General features: G+C 46.4%; 1 protein-coding gene across 12 annotated transcripts in view; it reads left to right on the top strand.

Annotated features, from left to right (window-relative positions):
* The window catches only part of MOCS1 (molybdenum cofactor synthesis 1), a 36,305-nt gene that overhangs the window by 11,202 nt on the left and 3,017 nt on the right, over positions 1–22,086 (top strand). For 2 of the 12 annotated variants that reach the window (XM_034660671.1, XM_034660676.1), the window contains 8 exons: positions 13,637–13,801; positions 15,983–16,044; positions 16,394–16,505; positions 16,920–17,032; positions 17,443–17,553; positions 19,434–19,472; positions 19,798–19,918; positions 20,420–20,467. In XM_034660671.1, the coding sequence (XP_034516562.1) occupies positions 13,637–13,801; positions 15,983–16,044; positions 16,394–16,505; positions 16,920–17,032; positions 17,443–17,553; positions 19,434–19,472; positions 19,798–19,918; positions 20,420–20,467 (771 nt within the window). Of the gene's footprint in view, positions 1–776; positions 950–13,636; positions 13,802–15,982; positions 16,045–16,393; positions 16,506–16,919; positions 17,033–17,442; positions 17,554–19,433; positions 19,473–19,797; positions 19,919–20,419; positions 20,483–21,552; positions 21,671–22,086 lie in introns of those variants that run through there. The other 10 variants (XM_034660678.1, XM_034660681.1, XM_034660677.1 and 7 more) reach the window with 10 other exon arrangements.

The following is a 22,086-nucleotide window of genomic DNA, read 5'->3' as shown; positions in this document are numbered from 1 at the left end:
TGTCCTCATCTGTGCACCGGCCACTTCGAGGGCCTGTCCTGCTGTGTTGGCCCAAGGGTATGGGTCCTGGCTGACCACTGAGAGTTGATCAGCACATGGATGTGAGGTAGGACAAGACCCCAACTGCAGGTGACCTGCTGAGGAGGATTTACCTCCCGCCTCCAAGGGTGCCGGTTGACTGGGAAAGACAGCCCTCCCCCACCCCTGCCCCCAGTGCTGCAAAAGATGACAGCTGCTAGGCCGTGGGTTGCTGTGGCACTGTGCTTGCTAACTCTTTGACATCTCTCAGCCTAGCTCCTTTGGTCTTCCCCAGAGGCACTTCCTCAGAGCAAAGCTGCCCTGAATGGCAGGGCAGGTGGGTACTAGTGGGGAAGCAGGGCTGAGGGGAAGGGAGGGAATAAATAGTGCTCAGAGCTGGTATGTTCACCAACACTTGTCCCCACTCTCCCAGGTGGGAGTAGCGAGGGACCCTACCCAGGGGTGCAGAGCGAAAGGATTATAGGTTTGTCAGAGCCTGCTGTCCCGATCACTTTGGATCCCCTGCCTGAAGCACTGTCAGTCTTGGGCCTGGTGCTGCAGAACTCTCCAGGGGAAGACTGCCCTGCCCGCCCTGGCTCCCTGTCTCCGATTACTGTGATCCCCCTGCGCCAACCCAGACTCCCCAGCGCTTCTCCCACCCAGCTTGTGCGTGAACGAGTTCCTCTACCCCTTCTTTTTCAGCAGAGCTGTCTGGAGCAGGACTGCCCACCAGAACTCTCTGGCTGGTGGCAGTGTTCGCTATGGGTGCCATGTGATGCGGTCGCTAGTACGCACGTGTGGCCTTGGGCACTTGGCGTGCGGCTGGCCTGACAGAGGAACTGAACTGCAACTGAATTGGTGTAACTTCATTACATCTTAATTCATTGAAATTGCCAGATGTGGCCAACGGCTGTCGTGTCGGACAGTGAAGGTTTGGGATTTTTGTATTTATCATTCCATATCTCGTTTTAAAAAATGAGAGACAGTGTTTTTGAACTTAATGAGGATCGTGCCATGTGTCTTTCAGGGCTTCCTCTTTCGATGCGACCGAACGTAGTACGCGTCCTCCTGAGTTGGATTTCGTTCCTTTTCTCTGCTGTTCCGTTATGTGAATGTAGCCCCCTTTATCCTGCTAGAGAGCGTTTGGGCTGTTTCCAGTGTTTTGACGTTTCAAGTAGCACTGTTTAGAACATTTTTATTCTCATTTGTGTGTCCTGGAGTGCACTTCCTGTAGGAGTGAAATCGTTGCCTGGTAGAATGGGTGAATGTTTAACTTTGGAAACGTTATCTTACAAAGCATTTGTTCCAGCTTCCTCTGACCCACGTCCTCCTCAGAGCTTGGTATTCCCATTCTGGATTTTTGCCAGTTGAATGAGGATGGAATGGTATTTTATTTGGTCTTAATTTGTATTTCTCTGTTGAAGAATGAGGTCAAGCATCTCTCAACGTGTTTATCAGCCCCAAATATCCTTTTTTCCTGTGTTATACCACCTCGTGTCTTCTGCCCGTTTCTCTTCTTTCTGTTTTTATTCTTTCGTATTGGTTGGGTAAAGTTCTTCTTCTTCGTCTTTTTTTTTTTTTTTAAAGATTTTTATTTATGTATTTGACAGAGAGAGAGAGAGACAGCCAGCGAGAGAGGGAACACAATTAAGGGGAGTGGGAGAGGAAGAAGCAGGCTCCCAGCAGAGGAGCCCGATGTGGGGCTCGATCCCAGGACCCCGGGATCACGCCCTGAGCCGAAGGCAGGCGCTTAACGACTGAGTCACCCAGGCGCCCCTGTTAAAGTTCTGTACTTGTGTTGAAAATGTCTCTTCCCAGTTTAAAAAATAAGCAGCATTTTGTATAATAATTCTTTTGATCAGCAGTGGTTCTTCAGTGGATCAGTTTTGTCCTTTATGGTTGGTGCTTTTTATGTCTTTTTAGAGAAACACCTCACCCAGGGTCAGAACAGCTCCCTCTGTTTCCACTAAAACAGTTAAAATTTTGCCTTTTGCATATTTAAGTCCTTAGTTCATCTGTGGCTGGTTTTTGGGGTTCTAATTTCATTGTTTTTCTCCATGTGATAGTCATTTTCTCTAGTTCCTTCTTATTGAAGCCTCTGCTTCCTCGATAAATCTGCCATGTGTGCATTTGTGTGTTGGGTGCTATTCTGTGGTTAGCTTGTCTGTCTCAGTGCCAATATCATACAGCCTGAGTCATTGCAGCTTCACGGTAAGGCCACTCTCTGGGTGAGCAGGTTCTTTTTATTCTTTACAGTGCTTTGTCCAGGGACATTTTAGAATCAGCTTAGCAAGTTCCGGGGAAAATTCAGTTTGGATTCTTTTTTTCTTTCTTTTCTTTTTTTTATTGTGTTAAAATATGCGTAATGAAATTTACCATATTAACCATTTTTTTTCTTTTTTTAGAGGGAGCAAGAGCACGCCCGTGCACGTGCACCCATGGACAGGCAGGGTGGGGCAAAGGGAGAGGGGGAGAGAACCTTAAGCAGGCTCCACATCCAGCATGGAGCCCCATGCAGGGTTCAGTCTCATGACCCTGAGATCGTGACGTGAGCCGAAATCAAGAGTCAGACACTTAACCGACTGAGCCCCTCAGGCGCCCCTGTCTTAACCGTTTTTAAGTAAACAGTTCAGTGGTATTAAGTACATTCACGCTGTTGTGCACTCTCCCCACCATCCCTACCCATTATTTTTCATCTTGCAAATCTGAAACTCTGTACCCCTTAAAAAATAACTCCCCATTCTCCACTCTCCCCAGCCCCTGTCAAACACTGTCATGTTTTGTCTTTATGATTTGGGCTATCCTAAGAATTTCATGTGGTGGAATCATGCAGTATTTGTCTTTTTGTGTCTGGCTTATTTCATTTAGCATAATGCCCTCAAGGTTCATCCATAATGCTGCTATCCATTAACATGGATGGAGAAACATCTCTTTGAAACTCTGCTTTCAAAGAGATTGTGGAAGTGGAATTGCTGGGTCATATGGTAAGTCTATTTTTAATTTGGGGGGAACACCCATACTGTTTTCCACAGCAGCTGTGCCATTTTACATTCCCACCAGCAGTGCTCAGGGTTCTACTTTCTCCACATTCTCACCAACACTTCTTTTTGTTTTTTGTTTTGTTTTGTTTGTTTTGATAGTCGCCATCCTAATGGGTGTGGGGTGGTATTTCGCTGTAATTTCAATTTGCATTTCTCTGATGATTAGTGATGTTGACCATCTTTTCATGTGCTTATTGGCCATTCATATATCTTCTTTGGAAAAATGTCTATTCAAATCCTTTACCCGTTTTTGAATTGGGTTGTTTTGTTTTTGCTGAATTTTAGGAATTCTCTAATATTCTGGATATTAGCCCCTTATCAGATCCATGATTTAGAAATATTTTCTCCCATTCTGCGGCTGCTCTGTAAATAGTGTCTTTTGACACACAAAATTTTTAAATATTCCTGAAGTCCAGTTTGTCTATTTTTTTTGTTGCCTGTGCCTTTGGTGGCACATCCAAGAAACCAGGGCCAAATCCAGTGTCACAAAGCTTTTATGCTATGATTTCTTTTAAGAGTTTTATTGTTTTAGGACTTACATTTTGGTCCTTGAGTCATCTCAAGTTGATTTTTGAACATGATGTTTGGTAAGGGTCCAACTTCATTCTTTGGCATGTAAATATCCAATTTTCCTAGTACCATTTGTTGGAAACACTGTCCTTCCCCCATTGAATGGTTTAGGGACCCTTAAAGCCATTTGGCCCGATCCGCAGGGGTTTATTTCTGGACTCCAGTCCTTCGGTGTATATGTATATGCCAATACCACCCTGTTTTGATTACTGTAGCTTTGTAATAGGTTTTGAAACCAGGGAATGTTAAGTGTGAGTCTTCCCTTTGTTCTTCTTTTTTAAGATTGTTTTGGCTATTTGGACTTCCTTGGGATTCCATATGAATTTTAGGGTGGTTTTTCCTATTTCCATAAAAAATGTCATTGGCTTTTGATAGAGATTGCGTTGAATCCTTAGATTTCTTGAGGTAGTATTGTCATGTTAACAACATTAAGTCTTCCAATCCATGATGCATGTCCATTTAACTTTCATTTCTTTTGGTAGTGTCTTATAGTTGTCATTGTAGAAACCTTTCGCTTCCTTGGTTAAGTTAATTCCTACATCTTTTATTCTTTTTGATATTGTAAATGGAATTGTTTTTGTAATTTTCTTTTTTAAAGAGGGTTCATTGCTTGTGTATCTGTTGGAATTTTAATGCCATTAAACCTATATATCAAATTGGGGAGAATTAACATCTTTTTTGTTCATGCCCCCACCTTCCCACAGCCGTCTCTTTCTTTTGCTCTTCTCTTTGCTCTGGATGGCTGACCCCTAGGGTCTCCTTGCCTGTTGGGTTTCTGAAGCATTTGGGTTTCTGCACTGGGTTTTTGATAGTAGCTGAATTTTCTCCAGGACTAAAACTCCCACAGGGCTTTCTTGCCTCCATGGTGACTTAGTTGGACTCCTAACTTAATTACTTCTCCATGTGACTTTGGCCCTAGGCATGGTAACTAATCCCCAGTGTTGCTAGTCTGAATGCCATACTGTTCATTGTTGGAGCCCTTAATTCTGTCCATACCATGGCAAGTAGTCCTTTCATTAAAGTTTTCATTTTAACCATCTGAGATTAATTCTGTTTTATGCTAGGATCCTGATGGATAGTGTCATTTTTTAAAAAATATATTTTCTAATTGTTTTTTATTTATTATAGCATTGATAGGAAAGTTAGGAAAATATGTCTATTTTGATTCTTTGGAGTTTTCTATACTAGCAGTCATATCATCGGTAACTAAGGGAATTTTTTCCCCTTATCTATTGCCTTTAATTTCCTTTTCTTGTCCTATTGCAATATCTAAGATTGCAAGTATAATTTTGAATAGTAGTAGTACGAGAATGCTCCTAACGTTTCCCCATTTAGAATGATATTTCTTTTATTTTTCCACAAGTAACTTTAATCAAGTAATGAAGTTCCCGTCCTAGTTTAAGTTTTTTTTTTTTTAAGTTATATACGTTTTTATGTATGTTAGGGTGATCTATGATTTTTGTTTTCTGTAAGCTATTACTCTAAATAACATTATGGCTTTTCTTACATTACTCCTGTAGTACACCCAACCTAGTCATGGTAAACTGTGCTTTTATCATCTACTATTAGGTTCAGTTTGTTGATACTCTAAGTTTAATTTCCTGAGCCACCCATGGGGGCGCCTGGGTGGCTAAGTCGTTAAGCATCTGCCTTCAGCCCAGGGCGTGATCCTGGTGTTCCGGGATCGAGCCCCACATCAGGCTCCTCTGCTAGGAGCCTGCTTCTTCCTCTCCCATTCCCCCTGCTTGTGTTCCCTCTCTCGCTGGCTGTCTCTCTCTCTCTGTCGAATGAATAAATAAGATCTTTAAAAAAAAAATAATTGAGCCACCCAGGCGCTCCTTCTTTAAAAAAATTTTTTTAATGATTTTATGTATTTGGGGGAGAGAGAGAGCAAGTGGGAAGAATAGAGGGAGAGGGACAATCTGACTCCACGCTGAGCATGGAGCCTGACGTGGAGCTCGATCACATGACCCTGAGATCATGACCTGAGCTGAAATCAAGAGTCAGATGCTTCACCGACTGAGCCACCCAGGCGCCCCCCTCTGTGTCTCTTGTGAGCACTCTCTGTTCTTTAAGACAAAAACAAACCAAGTGGATGCCGACACTCACAGGGGCCTGGGGAAGTTGTGTAATACAGTTTAGTAAAATCCTTGCATCGCTTCCTGACTCTGTTGTGGTTTGCCTGTTTCTCTTTTTCCCCTAATGCACAGTCCCTAGGAAATGGGAGGGTGTGGCCTGTGCCAGCTGTAGCTGGAACTCCAGTGACCTGGCTCTCCCCAGTCCTCCCCTGCTAATCCCAGAAGGTCTCACACTGGTCTGTCCCTCAGGCCTGGCCACCCTAGTCAAGAGCAGATTTCCCCTGTGGGTGGTCTGAGCAGGATCCCTTTCCTTTGGTTTTTCTTAAAACAAAACAAAACAAAAAACCCAAGAAAAAAAGAAAGAGATAAAGAAAGAAAGTGTTTTTCTTGTTTTTTGTTTGTTAAGGAATTACCAGGGTATTTGCTCATCCCAATTTCCCATAATTCTTGCAGCATCTACTGAATTTGTTTCTCATCTTATTTGAGTATTCTCTCTAAAAGTTGTTTGATGTGTGTCTCATGGTGAATCTAATTTTGCTGGTGGATCTAATTAAATCTGGCAAGTAGTTTTTATAATGTTTTAAATTAGTAGAGTAGTAGTTTTATAATGTTATTTGAATGTATATAAAATTTTAGGTTCAAGTTTCATTTGTTTGTTCTGTTAAGAATGTCACTACATTGTCTCCTGACAGCCAGTATTGCTGTTAGGAAAAGTCTGGTTCTTGCTCTTGCTAGATGCTATATTCTTTCTCTCTGGAAATTATTAGAGTGTTTTCTTTGTATCTGATTTTCTTAAATTTTACTATAACATCCCTAGAATAGGTTTTTCCTCATTTGTCCTGTTGACATTCAGTGAAATTGCTCTTTCAGTACTAAGTCGTTTGTTTTAAATTTGGGGAAATTCTCTCCATTATTTCTTCAGATAGTTCCTCCTTGCCAGCTTAATTTTTTTCCTGGGACCTCTGTTATCTGGATGTTGCCTCTTCTACTTACAGCCTCCACAGTTTTTAAATTATATTGTGATTTCTTATTCTCTTTCTCTTTTCTTTTTTTTCAAAGATTTTATTTATTTTATTTTGGAGAGAGAGAGCAAGCAAGCAGGGCTAGGGGCAGAGGGAGAGGGAGAGAATATCAAACAGACTCCGCGTTGAGCGCAGAGCCTGACTCAGGGTTCAGTCTCACGACCCTGAGATCCACTGGATTTAGAGTCAGATGCTTAACCCACCAAGCTACCCAGGCACCCCTCTTTTCCATATTTTCCTGAGAGCCCTAAATCTTGTATTCTAGCTCTCACCATATTACTGTATATCTTATTTCTTATGTTTTTTATTTCATGATTATGCTTTTACCTACTATTTCTTTACCCTTGTTTTTTATGATGAAAATTTTTTCACATGCTTAATATCCTTCATTACTTCTTTTACTGTATTATGTTTCTCTTACATCATTCTATTTTAATCATTTTCCTTCTATTGGTATATATTTTATAGGTTTGGGGGGGTGGAAATCAGGGAGCCTAGCTGTCCTTCTCAAAAGTCTCCTTAGTTTGGCTGGTGAATTTGGTCTCCTGAGGATATTCGCTATTCTGTATGGCACTTCTGAATGGAAAAAGATTTAAGGCCAGATCTCAGTCTCTGATAGGCCCACAGGGCTAAAGAACTGAGAATATCACAGTTACCCGCTCGTGTTTGTAATCTCCCCACCAACTGGCCCTGCCATGAATGACTGCATGAATGGTAGACTACATGACTCCGGGACTTTGTATTCGTTTAGATGATGATGAGAACAGCACCCCTACCATTCTGTAATATGGCAAACCATCAGGGAGAAGCAGATTTGGAAGGAGGCAGTTACCCTTGATTTTAATCCACCAGTTCTGGGGCTTTGGAGGGGGTAGATGGAGGAATGAATGCCTAAGGCTGTCGTCTTCCACTCCTCTTCCAGAAGGGTCCTGGCAGATTCCCTGAGTTTACCTCCAGTGGATTCCCCAGCAGTGCTCTGGGGTGGTTGACACTGATTTCTTCAGTGAAGGGACACACGATGATTGTTCTGAGGCATCAGTGGGTGAGGCAAGAATCGAGCTTGAACGGCCTTATTTTTCCTTACCCTGCTTGCTTTCTCTGCCAGTTGCCTTCAGCCCCAGGCTACAAACACCCTCCCCCATACCCGTTCAAAAGCACTCTCCTTTGGTGTTCCTTGAGATTTTCATTTTGTAAAGTACCTAGATTCTGTGTTTCTTCAGAGCTGATTTGCTAAAGGGAGCCAACTACTGCTAATTTTCCATATTTTACTTTCCCATAGTAAAACTCTTCTCTCTCTTTTTTTAACATTAAAAATAAAAACTGCCAGTTATTTTACCAGCAGAAATGGGTTTACTCGGGGATGAAAGAGAATTGCAATGTGGGACAGACAAGCTGTGGCAAAACCAGAGACAAGTCTGGAGAACAAAGTGAGAGGTAGGCTAATTTTTATGGAGAAAAGGGTTAATTCAGGAAGGGTGCTGTAAACCGAAAAGTCCATTGGAATCAACAGGGAATTGGAAGTATAGTGGCTTCTCATTGGCTGAGCTGTTGCCAGGGGGAAAAGGAAAGTGTTTCTCCAGCTGGCAAAGTAAAGTATCCATTTGCAAGGTTAAGTCCCTCTTCCTGTTAGGTCTGCAAGTGACTCAGTGGTAGAGCTTGAGAGCTCCCCCTGCGGAAACCTCCCAACTTCACTGTAGTGGGGCTTCCCATGATTAATTTTCACACTTTAAAACAACTTTTATTTTTAAACTTTTATTTTCCTGTTACAAGAATAGTGCATGTTTATTTCAAATAAGCAAAAAGAATATCACTACTGCCCCACTACAACAACTGTCAACATTTTGGTTTGACCTGCCTATCATTTTGCTTTGCATCTGGTTTCTAACTACTGTTTTCAGCCTGGACTATAATATAACATGCATGCTTCCCAACATCCCTAACATGATTTTACAGTCATTTTTGGTTATATAATATTCCATCATGCAGACAAAGCATAATTTAAGCGGTTTTCTGTTGTTGGCTATATGAATGGTTTCCCTCTTCCTTTTATTATGTATTGTTCTCTAATAAACATTCTTGTGGATAAGTATTGTTCACGTCCTTAATTATTTCCTTCGGTTAAATTCTTAGAAGTGAAATTTCAGATCAAAGGCTTTCTAAGGTTCCCCACACTACTCTCCAGATACAGAACTTATCTTCAGAAAAGTTATATGATTGTAGTATTTCATCATGAGCATGTGCATTTCCACACACCCCTACCTAAACTGGATGTTAACTTTGTGATCTGCTGTTGTCTTTTTCTCAATCCAGCTTGTCTTGGGCACTTTACTTCTGGTTTCTGCACTCATGTAGAGCTAAGCTGCTTGTTCACCAGGATTCATGCATTCAAGTAGTTTGAAATAAATTTTACCTTTAGATAAGTGAATATAAAAATCACCTGTAATTTTCCTGATGGAAGATTTTTTTTTTTTACACAGTATCTTTTTTCTAGATTTAAATAAAAGCTCTTGGGTTTTTTTGTTTTGTTTTGTTTTAGTTCCATCCCATTGTTATTTTACTATTGTATACAACTATGAGAGAATTCCTTTGCTCAATTCCAGCTTGCTCATTTGTTCTTCACAGGTGTCCATTCTGTTTTTCTATCTGTTATTTTTTCTTTTTAAAGATTTATTTATTTATTCGAGAGAGGGAGAGAGTACAAGCAGGGGGAGGCAGAGGCAGAGGGAGAGGGAGAGAGAGAATCTCAAGCAGACAGCCCGCTGAGCACAGGGTCCAACTTGGGGCTCGATCCCAGGACCCTCAGATCATGACTGAGCTGAAATCAAGAGTCGGAGACTCAACTGACTGAGCCACCCAGGCACCCTAATTTTTTTTTCTTTCTATAACTATACCTTTATTATTTTTTTTTGAGATATATACTTTTATTTTCAAGAGTTCTAATTAGTTCTTTTCTTGTTTCCAGGATGCAATAGTTATCCTCCTGAGGATCTTAACTTTGATTTCTGTGACCTATAATTCACATATAACATTGTTAATTTTAGGTGTACAACACAGTGATTCAATATTTGTATATATTGCAAAATGAACATGACAAATCTGGTTAACATCTATCACTACACATAATTATTTTCCTTGTTATGAGAACACTTAAGATCTACTGTCTTAGCACCTTTCAAATATATAATACGGTATTATTAACTATAGTCACCATGGTGTACATTACATTCCCGTGACTTATTTATTTTATAAATGATGAGTGTGCCTTTTGACCCCCTTTACCCATTTTGCTCACACCCTATTCCTCACGTCTGGCAACCACCATTCTGTTCTCTTTATCTGTGAATTCAGTTTTCTTTGGTTTTAGATTCCACATATAAGTGAGCTCACATGGTGTTTGTCTTTCTCTGTCTGAATTATTCCATTTAGCATATGCCTTCAAGGTCCATCCATGTTGTTACAGATGGCAAGTCTTCCTTTTTTATGGTGAAATAACATCCTACTGTATGTATATATATACCACATTATTTTTTATCCATTCATCATCAGTGGACATTTAGGTTGTTTCCATGTCTTAGTTTTTGTAAATAATGCAGTGAACAATGGGGGTGCATATATCTTTTCGAGTTTGTGTTTTTGTTTTGGGTTTTTTTTTTCAGATAAATACCCGGAAGTAGAATTGTTGGATCATATGGTAGTTCTAATTTTAAGTTTTTGAGGAAACTCTGTTCCATAGTGGCTGCATCAGTTTACATTTCCACCAACATTGTACAAGGGTGCTCTTTTCTCCACGTCCTTACCAACACTTGTTATTTCTTGTCTTTTTGATTATAGCCATCCCTAACAGGTGTGAGGTGTGAGGTGATTTCTCACTGTGGTTTCAATTTGCATTTGCATTTGCCTGATGATGAGTGATTTTGAACATTTTTTCATATACCTGTTGGCCATCATGTATATCTCTTTTGGAAAAAATGTCTGTTCAGATTCTCTGCCTATTTTAAATTAGATTGTTGGGTTTTTGTTGGGTTTTTGTTGTCAAGTTGTATGAGTTCCTTATGTATTTTGGGTATTAACCCCTTACCAGATACATGATTTACAAGTATCTTCCTTCATTCAGTAGGTTGCCTTTTTATTTTGTTGATGGTTTCCTTTGTAAACGGAAGGTTTTAGTTTGATGTTTTTCTACTTGTTTATTTTTGCCTTTGTTGCCTTTGTTTTTGGTGTCAACTCCAAAGAATCATCACCAATACCGATGTCAAGGAGCTTACCACCCTGTTTTCTTCTTGGAGTTTTACAGTTTCAGATCATATTTTGAGTTAATTTTTGCACATGGTGTAAGGTAGTGGTCCAGTTTCAATTCTGCATGTGGCTGTCCAGTTTTCCCAACACCATGTATTGAAAAGATTCTCCTTTCCCCATTGCATATTCTTGGCTCCTTTGTCATAAATTCATTAGCTATATATGCATGGGTTTACTCAAGGGTTCTGTATTCAGTTCCATCGAGCTATGTGTCTGTTTTTATCCAATACTATACTGTTTTGATTACTATAGCTTTATAATACAGTTTGAAATCAGGGGGTATGATGCCTTCAACGTTGTTCTTTTTTTCAAGATGGCTTTGTCTACTTAGAGTTTTTTGTGGTTCTATACATATTTTGGGTTGGTTTTATTTCTGTGAAAAATGCCAGAATTTTAGTAGAGGTTTGCATTGATTCTGTAGATTGCTTTGGGGAGTATGAACATTTTAATGATATTAATTCTTCCAGTTCATGAGCACAGAATATCTTTCCATTTATTTGTGTCTTCTTCAATTTCTTTCATTAATGTCTTAGAGTTTTCAGTGTAGAGGTCTTTCACCTCCTTGGTTACATTAATTTCTAGGTATTTTATTCTTTTGGATACAATTATAAATGGGATTGTTTTCTTTATTTCTTTCTAATAATTTGGTATTACTATATAGAAATGCAACAAATTTCTGTATATTGATTTTTGTATCCTGTAACTATTCTAAATTCGTTTGCTAGTTCTGATGTTTTTTTGGTACTTCTTTAGGGTTTGCTCTATATACTTCCCTTCCAGTCTGATGCCTTGTATCTCTTTTTCCCCCACTAAGGTCTAGCTAAGACCTCCAAAGCTATGTTGAATAAAAGTGGCAGGAACAGGTATCCTTGTCTTGTTCCTGATCTTAGAGGAAGAGCTTTCAGCTTTTCACCATTGACTAACATGTTAGTTGTAGGTTTGTCATATATGGCTTCTATTATGTTGAGGAATGTTCCTTCTACACCCACTTTAAAAAAAAAATTTTTTTTAGAGTTTTCGTCATGAAAGATGTCAGATTTTTGTCAGGTGTTTTTCTGCATCTTTTGAGATGGTCGTCTGATTTTTATCCTTCGTTTTGTTTATGTGACATATGTCACATTGATTTTGTGAATGTTGAACCATCCTTGCATCCCTGGAATAAATTCCATTTGATCATAATGAATTATCCTTTTAGTATGTTGTTGAATATGATTTGCTAGTATTTTGTTGAGAATTTTGCATCTATATCCATTTAACTCTGATTTTTTTTTTAATTCAATGAGCCAACTGATAGTACATCATTCATTTCAGGTGTACTGTTCAATAAATTATGGTCATGGGCACTAACTGATTTTTAAAAGAATCCTCTAGTTATCTCTGTCACTTTTCCTTCCTCTTTAATTCTGTTTGTGGAATTTATCCTTCTTTTGCAACATTCTCCTTAAATGTGTACTGACTCTTGGCTCTATACTCACGTCAGTGCCCAAGGCTTCTGTTGGCCTGGCTGCCGGTGCTGTTTCTGTTCATGCTGGTTTCCCCCACCCCCTTCAGCTAGCTTAAGTACTCTAGCCTTGGGGTAGAAGCTTCAGCCTTCCCCCTGCATGCAGGGAAGGAGGGAGACCAACTTACCCAGCTCAGGCAAATACAGTTCCGCAGACTAGTAATCTCCTTGACATGCCCAGGGTCCTTCCTACGCCCTACATAGGTGACTGGTAAGTTTGGGGCACACTAGTCCCCCTCCTACTTTGTACAGAACCTTCTGTATGTGCTTGGGCTGTGGTTTGCTCAATCCACGTGAGCCCATCTGCTTTCTATCTTTCAGGATTTCGCCACTTGTCTGGGCCATTGAAGGCATTCTTTCTTGCTTTCTGATGCTATTGTAGACTCTTTTTTTCATCCTTCTGTTATGTCTAGGGACTTGGGGTGGAATGGAGGAGGCGGTTTAGCAAAAATTCCAAACACTTCTTTGTTTCTCCTACGCAGGGAATGAGCACCTGTGAGTTGGTTAACTGAGAGCATAGTCTTGGAGTCAAGTACGCAGGGATTTGAATCTAAGCTGTTCTTACTAGTTGTGTGACTTTAAAGCAATTTTCTTACTCTCTCCAAGTCTCTCTTGCCTTATGTAGTAAATGGGGATAATCCTTGTTGTGAGGCTTCAGTGAGCTAAGGCATGAAAAGCCTTTGGCAGGGCCTCTGGCCGAGTGAGCACTCAGTGTTTATTCTTTTGGTTATTTTTTTTTAAGATTTTATTTATTTATTAGAGAGAGACAGCCAGTGAGAGTGGGAACACAAGCAGGGGGAGTGGGAGAGGAAGAAGCAGGCTCCTAGTGGAGGAGCCTGATGTGGGGCTCGATCCCAGAACACTGGGATCATGCCCTGAGCTGAAGGCAGACTTTTAACGACTGAACCACCCAGGCGCCCCAATCTTTGGTTATTTTTATCAGAGTTTTTCTTTTTCTTTTTTTTTATTAAGCTAAGCCCAGTTAATAGAGGAGTGCTGAGAACCCCTTTTCCATCCATCTTATTTGAACTTGGAGTTTCTTCTTCCAGCCCTTCTCCTGGCCTCACCAGGAATAAACAGACTGACTGCCCCCTCCTGTTCTCTCTATAGCTCGGCTCCACCAGCTGGAAGGGCTGAGGACCATTGGCATCACCACCAACGGCATCAACCTAGCCCGGCTGCTCCCTCAGCTTCAGAAAGCTGGTCTCAGTGCCATCAACATCAGCCTGGATACGCTGATGCCAGCCAAATTTGAGTTCATTGTTCGCAGGAAAGGTGAGCCAGTGTGGTTTGCGGTGGAGGGTGGCCCTCCAAGGGCCCACATAGCGGTGGAGCCCTGGCAAGGGGCCTGGTTGCTCCCTTTTGGTGTCTGAGCCTCAGATAAACATGGGCATTTATTCCTCACCCCTCACCTTCACCAAATGTCTTCTATCTCTATCGCCACACCCTTGGGAGATTTGGGGGATCAAATGCTTTGACCTGTGGAGACCAATCTCCTTTTGCCCTGCCCCCAGTGTCCCCAGGAATGAGAGGGTTGCTAGTGTGCAGGCCTTTGCATCTTAAAACCAAGGTAGTCCCTGGCAGATGGGACAAGTTGGTTACTCTATAATGAACTCTGTGGAAATGTGGGGCAGCCCAGGTTGGAAGCAGCTGCCTTGAGGTACCAGGGTCAAGATCAACACCGCCACGGCCTCCCCCTACCAGGCTTCATCAGGGAGGGCACAGATGGGGAGGTAGAGCAGCCCTGAGCACTAGGTCTCATCAGACCAGCCCCCGATGTCTCTCGGGCCATGGGCTTCAGTTTGGGGTAGGAAGCATCCAGGGTCAGGTCCCCTTTGATTTGGGGAGAGTGGTCCATAACAGACTTCTCTGCAGGATCAGAGACTCAGCAATCCTTCCCCTTCTCTGGAAACAGCTTCTAGCTTGCAGCCCCACTGTTTCCCCTGCTCCATGCGGTAACTCCCTGTTTATACCAACCATGTGCTGAGGACGAGCTCATGGATTCCTTGCCCTCTGTAAAGAACTGTTCCAGGTGCTGTGGGGACAGAGACACACCCGACATCGCTCTGCGTTACAAGCCAAATGTGTGATGCCATTAGACCATCTTTGTCTGTCTTGTAGTGTCAATAAAGTGCTACAGAGGAGAGAGAACTCCTACCAAGGAAGACCTAGAGGGCTCCATGGAGGAGGCATGGGCCTTGAGTAATGGGGAGTGGGGAGAAGAGTCAGATCAAAGGAGCTTACTTGGAAAGGAAATGTCAGTCAGGAACCTGCAAGGGCTCTGAGGTGGGAAAGTGGAAACTGTATTGTGGGTTTCACCTCCCTACCTGACATCCACATCTCCCCTGCCTCCTTGTCTCATTTCCTAGAACGAGGATTGGAGACAGTAGATCCTGACGTCAGATCTGCCTTCCCATTTATACTCTTGTGTCCACCACCTTCTTTTGGGGGTAGAGTGCTTTACAAAGGAAGAAACTTCTAGATTATCATAACAGCATTTTCTATGAAAGCCGCACTTTCCTCCCTTTTCCCTCCCTCATTGGACAATCTAACAATGCCGCAGGGAAACCATGGAGGCCATCATGTGGTCACCCTCTCCCAGGGTGCTGGCCTAGCTGTGAATCACCACAACCACCAGGCTGTGCAGGGTGGGTATGGGCCAGCGCACAGGCGGCGCTCAAGTGTTTGGGCGTACGAGTGAGGGGAGAGTGAGCTGGACAGTGAGGGGAAGCCGACCTGGGATCACAGGTACTGTGGGTTAACCACAGAGATGGGAGAACCACATGTGTTCTAATCGCTCACTGGCACTGCACATAGTAAGTGCATGGTGAGAGTGGACAGAGGGAGTGAATGGACAGACTTGTAAAGCACTGACGAGGGAGTGAGTCTAGAAACCTGCATTCTAAGGCCCATGGCATGAGGCCTCCAGCAGGGGACTGCCTCTCCTTAGGGCCCCAGTTTCCCCATCCGAACAATGAGAGGGGCCATCTAGATCAGGGTTGGCACAGTACAGTCCAGCAGCCAAATGCAGCTCTCTGCTTATTTTTTTGTTTGTTTTTTGTTTTTTGTTCTATAGCCTGGGAGCCAAGAATGAGTTTTACAGATAATATTTATAATCAGCCGATAATATTTATAATCAGCCTAATGATAGGAAACTTTGAACCCTCAGTTAAGCAAAATATTATCCCAGCAAAAAGAGGTGTATTCTATTCTATTTGTAGAGCTGTGTTATTAAAAAAAAAAAATGTACTCAATTATCAGATTCTGAAATTAGTCACTACAGTCTTTACAGGATATACCTAATAATACCCTCAATTTCACCTCTTAGCCTACAAAGCCTAAAATGTTTACTATCTGGTCCCCGGACTTGGTGGTCCCTGAGGCTCTCTACTGCTCTGGTGTAAGGGGAACAGGGGAGAGGAAAAAGTTTCCAGACCTATCTCTCCCTCCTTGTAGGCTTCCACAAGGTCATGGAGGGCATCCACAAGGCCATTGAGCTGGGCTATAGCCCTGTGAAGGTGAGCACATGCTACTGCTTTTGACCTCTGACTTCCGCCCCTCTACCCTGGCTAGGCCATTCGCTGACAGTGTCTGGGCCCATGACAGCCCCCCGCCCTGGCCAGTGCAGCTAACTGTACTGTACCCCCACCCTTCCTTGCCCCCTGCATCCAGTGTGCCCCTAACCCCCCTACAAGGGGGGGAGAAAACCAGTGATCCCCTTGGAATCCCCAACTTAAGAACAGGGGGAGAGAGACAAGGAATGGGCCCTCCAGTGAAGAGCCTAGGCAGGCGCCAGACCCCCCAAAGGTCATTGCTGAAAAAGGATGCAGGGGGATCAGCCCTTGTGGTCCTCTTGTCCCTGGCCAGGTAAACTGTGTGGTGATGAGAGGTCTGAACGAGGACGAGCTCCTGGACTTCGTGGCCTTGACCGAGGGCCTCCCTCTGGACGTGCGCTTCATAGAGTACATGCCCTTTGATGGTCAGTGACCTGAGGCAAGGAGGGAAGAGAAGTTTGGGCCTGCAGGCAGAGCTGGTTCAGCACATGCTGAGAGCGTGGTGCAGGGTTGCTGAGGATCCTGGGAAGGGTTGAGTGGGGTGGACAAGGTCTGGCTGACCCTGTGGGTGCTGCTGACCCTGGGAGCTGCTGTGTGTGTAGGAATTTCTCCAAGGATGATGGGGAGGGGCCTGGGCAGGCGCCAGGGCTAGGGCTAGGATAGGGAATCAGAGGCATCTCCAAGTCGAGCATTGGTGCGGTTTGACCCACCTGTGTTAGGTCAGGCCTCCTGACCTCCCATCCAAGGGGCGGAACTGATTCCTGGGTTCTGTGGGAGAATGGACCTGAAAACCCCAGGCCCCTGCAACTCTGACGCAGTGGCTTTCAACCCCGATACAGGTAACAGGTGGAATTTCAAGAAGCTGGTGAGCTACAAGGAGATGCTGGACACCCTCCGGCAGCGGTGGCCAGAGCTGGAGAAGCTGCCTGAGGAGGCATCCAGCACAGCCAAGGTTGGGGGCGGGTGGGCGGGGCCGAGCTGGGAGGAGGAGCGTGGGAGAGTGGGCGCTGAGGTTAGAACGGCAGCGAGCCAGGGAGGTGCCTTCACAGCTGCCTCCCTGCTCACGGGCAGAGCAGCAGGCTGGGCATGGGGCGACCGTGTGTACCTCGTCCTAGGCTGCGCTTCAGTGAGCGGTGGACAGGTGCTCTGGCCATAGGGCCCACAGGCCTCCGAGTCCGTAGCAGGTTTGCCGTCAGGCAGGCCAGGTGCAGGCAGAGAGCTTGTAGGTCATGCGTCGTGTCAGAGTCTTCTGGTGGCTGGGGGCCGGGGGTGCTCCCTTCGGCGGGTCTCCTCCCGAGAGGGCTGTGGGTGGCCCATCCAGCGCCATCCCCTCTGCTGCCCTTCTTTCCCTGCTCCCCCCAGGCCTTTAAAATCCCTGGCTTCCAAGGCCAGCTCAGCTTCATTACGTCCATGTCTGAGCATTTCTGCGGCACCTGTAACCGACTGCGAATCACGGCGGACGGGAACCTCAAGGTAAGCGTCCCTTTCCCCACAAGGGCCCCCTTGCCACTTCCATGTTGTGAATCTCTCTTCCCACTTGTGCCCCCAGTTGGAGGGGAGACTAGGGGGACACCTGGCGTGGTTGGCGAAATAGGGTCTGTTGTAGGGGAGCATGGGGGCAGAAGGTGAAAGTGAACCCATGGCCTTCCTTCCTGGGGCCCCTGAAGTAGCTTCGGTGGATTGGGGGCCACTTGCGGGGACTCGATGTTACCAGGATGGGCAGGGGAGAGGTGAAGGGTCAGCGCGCACTGGGCCCCAGCCCCCACCCGATGGGCCCCTTTCCAGGCCAGTGTCTCAGCTCTGAAAGCAGCGTCCATTACTCATACCTGGTCAGCCCTGTGGGGAATGACTGTGAGGCGCTGACATACCCACTCCCTTTAGAGGTAAAGTCTCACGGATAAGACCGAACAGAGAGCTGACGTGTGGCCGTGCTTCATTCTGTGTCAGATGCACGGCCAGACAGCCTGTGAGGGTGGTGGGCCTTGAGGGAGCATGTTGTGGACCCTGGTGAACTTGAAGGGTGGAGGAGGGAGGGTGACACTTGTCTGGAGTTCATACTAACGTGGCTGGGGCAGATTAATGCCAGACACGGGGGGACCATGTGGTCAGGGGCCTGAATGTCCAGGTAAAAGGTACAGCGTGTGTACTGTGGACAGTAGGGTGCTGTGCAGTTTCTGCATGAGGGGAGACATGACTCCTGTTCATGTTTGAGGAAGAATAACCCACTGGTTGAATTGGGAAACAGGAAGACTAGTCAGCTGGCCCTTTAACAGTATTCCATGCAGGTAAGAGTATGAGGTAATAAGGTTAGGAAGGAGGAATGAAGGAGATTGGAAAGGCATGTGGGGGCCCCGAGAAGGCATGCAGGGGGAACCAGTCAGCTTTGGGAGCTGTTTAGCATTGGGGAGGAGGGAGATCGGAGATCAGAGGCATAAGCTGGACATCCAGAAGGGACCATCCTGCTCTTGTTCAAAAGCCGGCAATCTTTTTGGGCCGGAGATGTGGAATTGCCATGAAATATGAGTGGCATCAGTCTAGTCAGGGCTCCTGCAGGACATGGAAGGTGGGGCTCTGAAGAGAGGCTATCTCTAGTGTGGGGTGAAGGGGACTTAGAGGGATACCGAGGCCCTGGGGAAGGGGAGGAAGCAGCGTCCCCAGGGCACCCAGAGAACTGTAGCCCGGCGGAGCGGACACCTGCTTGGAGCTGCAGCTGTGAGTGGAGCAGTCACCCCCTCAGATGGCAGAGCCTGGAAGAAGCAGGGCAGAAATGGCCGATCTTTCTTTCCCCTTACTCTCCAGTCTCCCGCCAGCCAACTGAGGCAGGAGCCAGCTGGAGGGGCTCTCAGAAGGTGGAGCCCCTGGGAGCAGAGGGTGGGCCCTGTGGGCGTGGGGGGGGGGGGGCGAGGGAAGGGGAATGGCCTGTAGCGTGAAGTAGGTGTACCTTCCACTGAGATTCTGTCCGTGGCTCCTCTAGAGGTCTCTGCCCTCAGAGGCTTCTCACACAGCCCTCTGTCCTCTGTCCCCACAGTGCCTTCTACAGGCTGGCACGTAGTAGGCGCTTTATGCAGTTTTGTGGGAAAAGGGTGGGTATCTCGCGTGCTGGGACCATCTCATCCAGCCCTGAGCCCCCAGAGCAACCAGCCTCTCTCAGAAGCCGGGATGCGTGGAGTTTGAATGGCCTCAGGATGCCCCCTCCACCGGGCCTGTGCTGTTCAGCCATCAGTCCAGGTCACAAACCGGAGAGGGTGCAGGGGCAGGCGGGTAATGTCTGTGAGTGCAGGGACCAAGGGGGAACAGGTGAGATGGGACGTTCATGCCGCGCCGAGACTCAGCTGATGGGGTCTGTTCTCAAGGTACTAAAGAGGATACTCTGTGGAATGTCTCAGGAGAAGGTAAGGAGCTGGATTTTTATGTGCTGTCTCTGTTGGCAGCTGTTTAATTTGTGATGGTGTGCTCTATAAGCTGAGGGGAGCATGACCGTAAATCCGATACGGGCTTTGGGATGTCTGAGTTTGCTTCCCGCCCTTCCGGCCTCTCTGGCTTCACTGCCTGGCTCCTTCTGTCCCTTACTGTCCAGGAAGTCCTGCCTTGAGTGTGGCCCAGCCACAGGAGGCCTGGGTGCTGGTGCTCAGCCCACAGGAATGGTAGGGACGGGGGCCAAGGCTCGGGGCCAAGGGACTGACGCATGTTCTCCTCACCCCCATGGGGACCTCCCAGGTCTGCCTCTTCGGGAACTCGGAGGTGTCTCTACGGGATCTCCTGCGGGCAGGGGCCTCCGAGGGGGAGCTGCTGAGGATTGTCGGGGCCGCTGTGGGCAGGAAGAAGCGGCAGCATGCAGGTGAGGGGAGGGCACAGGGAAGGCCGGGCTGGCTCCTGAGTGGGCCAGAGGGGCGGAGGGGACAGAGCAAAGCTTGGCAGGAAGCCAGCGGGACTCTGGGCCTTCCTGGGGCCCGGGCCCTCCCATGGTGCCTGTAGACCAGGCTGTGGCGATGGTTCTCCTCCCTGGGGGTGTGGGCCCAGGAGAGCCTATGCAGGAGAGGGTGCCCTGGATTCTCTCGGCTGTTTTAGCGGGTAGAGGGGAAGTGGGGGGCCCTGCACCTCTCTCATCCCACACATTGCCTTCTGTCGGGAGGGTGGGGTCCTGGGCATCCACTGTGTCCCTCAAGGGTATCCATTCTGGCTCTGTCGTGGGTGACCCTGCAGTGTGCAGTGGGGGCTTTTTGTCGGGGGTGCGTCTAGGTGAGTGCGTGTCCCCGGGTTGTCATACCACTGTGTCCACCGTGGTTTCAGGGCACTCTCCTTTCCCCGCCCCTCCCTCCCCATCTTTCCCTTGCCCCAGGCATGTTCAGTATTGCCCAGATGAAGAACCGGCCCATGATCCTCATCGGTGGGTGACCCATCTGTACGTAACCGCTCACCCTTGTCCCTGGGGGATCCCGCCGGGTGGGCCCTGCTCCGAGGCTCCCCCCAGATCCTGCATTTCATCCTGATGGTCGCCTCCTTGTGTTTCTTCTGCTCATCCTCCACCTTCTCTCGCCCCTCCAGCTTTCCTGTCTTCTCCTCCCGGCCATTGCTCCCCCTCACTCTACGTACCACAGAAACCATCATTCTGTCTTATCACTAAGGTGGTTGTACCCTAAAAATGCAACTCCTGGTTAAGATGGACACCCTTCCTTGGCTCTGGAACCTCCCAGCCCAGATGCCATTACAGGAGCTGGGCAAAGCTTAGGGCGGCCAGCTAAGCATGTTCATGCTTTTCAGGGAGGAGGCAGCCAGGATCTCAACTGCCTAACTCCTTAACTCCTGGGAACTTATATGCATAAAGCCCTGTGTGTTCTCTGGGAAACTGGCTGGTCCACGTGGAGCTTTAGGGCTGCTGCTACCCCTCCACCAGATATCCCGACTAGATCAGGGGGCACCTTGCCCCTCTTGGGCATAGCCATGTCTGGGCTTCCGAAGTGTACCAGCAGGCAGGAGAAAGCAGTGAGAAAAACCGGGGGAAGGGATTCTCTTCTCCAGGGATTGGAGCCAAGTGAGTGCAGGTGCCCAGAGGAAGGCAGGTTGATGTGGGCCAGAGACAGCCCAAGGACTACCTCCCCTACCAGCCTCCCCGAGAAGGGAAGGAAGCTTCTCCACTGGGAAGAAAACTTGACCATCTCTCTTCTTCCCTCCTTTCCAGTATCATAGTCCTACAGTTGGGCCTTGACCCATGCTGACACACCTTGATGGCAAGGAGTGGGGATGCCTTCCTGGCCACCCTAGGAGGGAGGTTGTGCCTCTGACGTTGGCCAGATGGGGCCCGGAGCTGGGAGGCTGGGATTTGGGAGGCTTATTTGCTTCATAAGGTATATTATTCCTCTCAAGGACATAGAGTAATAAGCTGGTTTGGTTTCTATAAAACCAGGAGTTGCCTAGAACAGGGCCTCTGACTTTCATGTGCACATGAATCACTTGGGGATCTTGTCATTTCAGAGTCAGGTTTGGGAGGTCTGGGCTGGGGCTCTGCATCGGACCACCCTCTGGTTAACAAGAGAGACTGCAAGACTCCCAAGGCCCTTGGCACCATCTGGATCAGCCTGTCGCTCTGCGGGTACTTCTGATGTCCTTGAGGGGGCTTCAAAGACATTGTTGAAATAGATACAATATTTCCCTTACTATCTTCTCTGTATTCTCGGTAATTACTATTAACTCTTCATAGGGGATGTGAAGAGGAGTTTGGTAGTGATTGGTAGTTCAGACTGAGACCTCACTGTAGCTTCCAGAAAAATGCAGGGACAGGGAGAGGTCATGTGATTGGGCTGCAGTCTTCAGACTGTTGGTGTTTCTGAAGAAAACTTTGGCGACAAGGAAGCTGGTGAGGAGGGGAGCCCAGGAGTGCCCCCGCCCCCGCTGAGGGCCCAGAGATGCTGGTGGGGCTGTGCCCTGAGCACCGCCTGCCGTGAGGGGTGGCACTCCTGTATCCTGGGACCCTCTGTCTGCGTACCTCCTGCTTTTTCTCTTCTTGCT

This window comes from Ailuropoda melanoleuca, chromosome 5, assembly GCF_002007445.2.
Source record: "Ailuropoda melanoleuca isolate Jingjing chromosome 5, ASM200744v2, whole genome shotgun sequence".
Classification (NCBI taxonomy): domain Eukaryota; kingdom Metazoa; phylum Chordata; class Mammalia; order Carnivora; family Ursidae; genus Ailuropoda; species Ailuropoda melanoleuca.
Note: the sequence above shows the minus strand (reverse complement) of the source record. Positions and strands in the feature narration are given on the sequence as shown.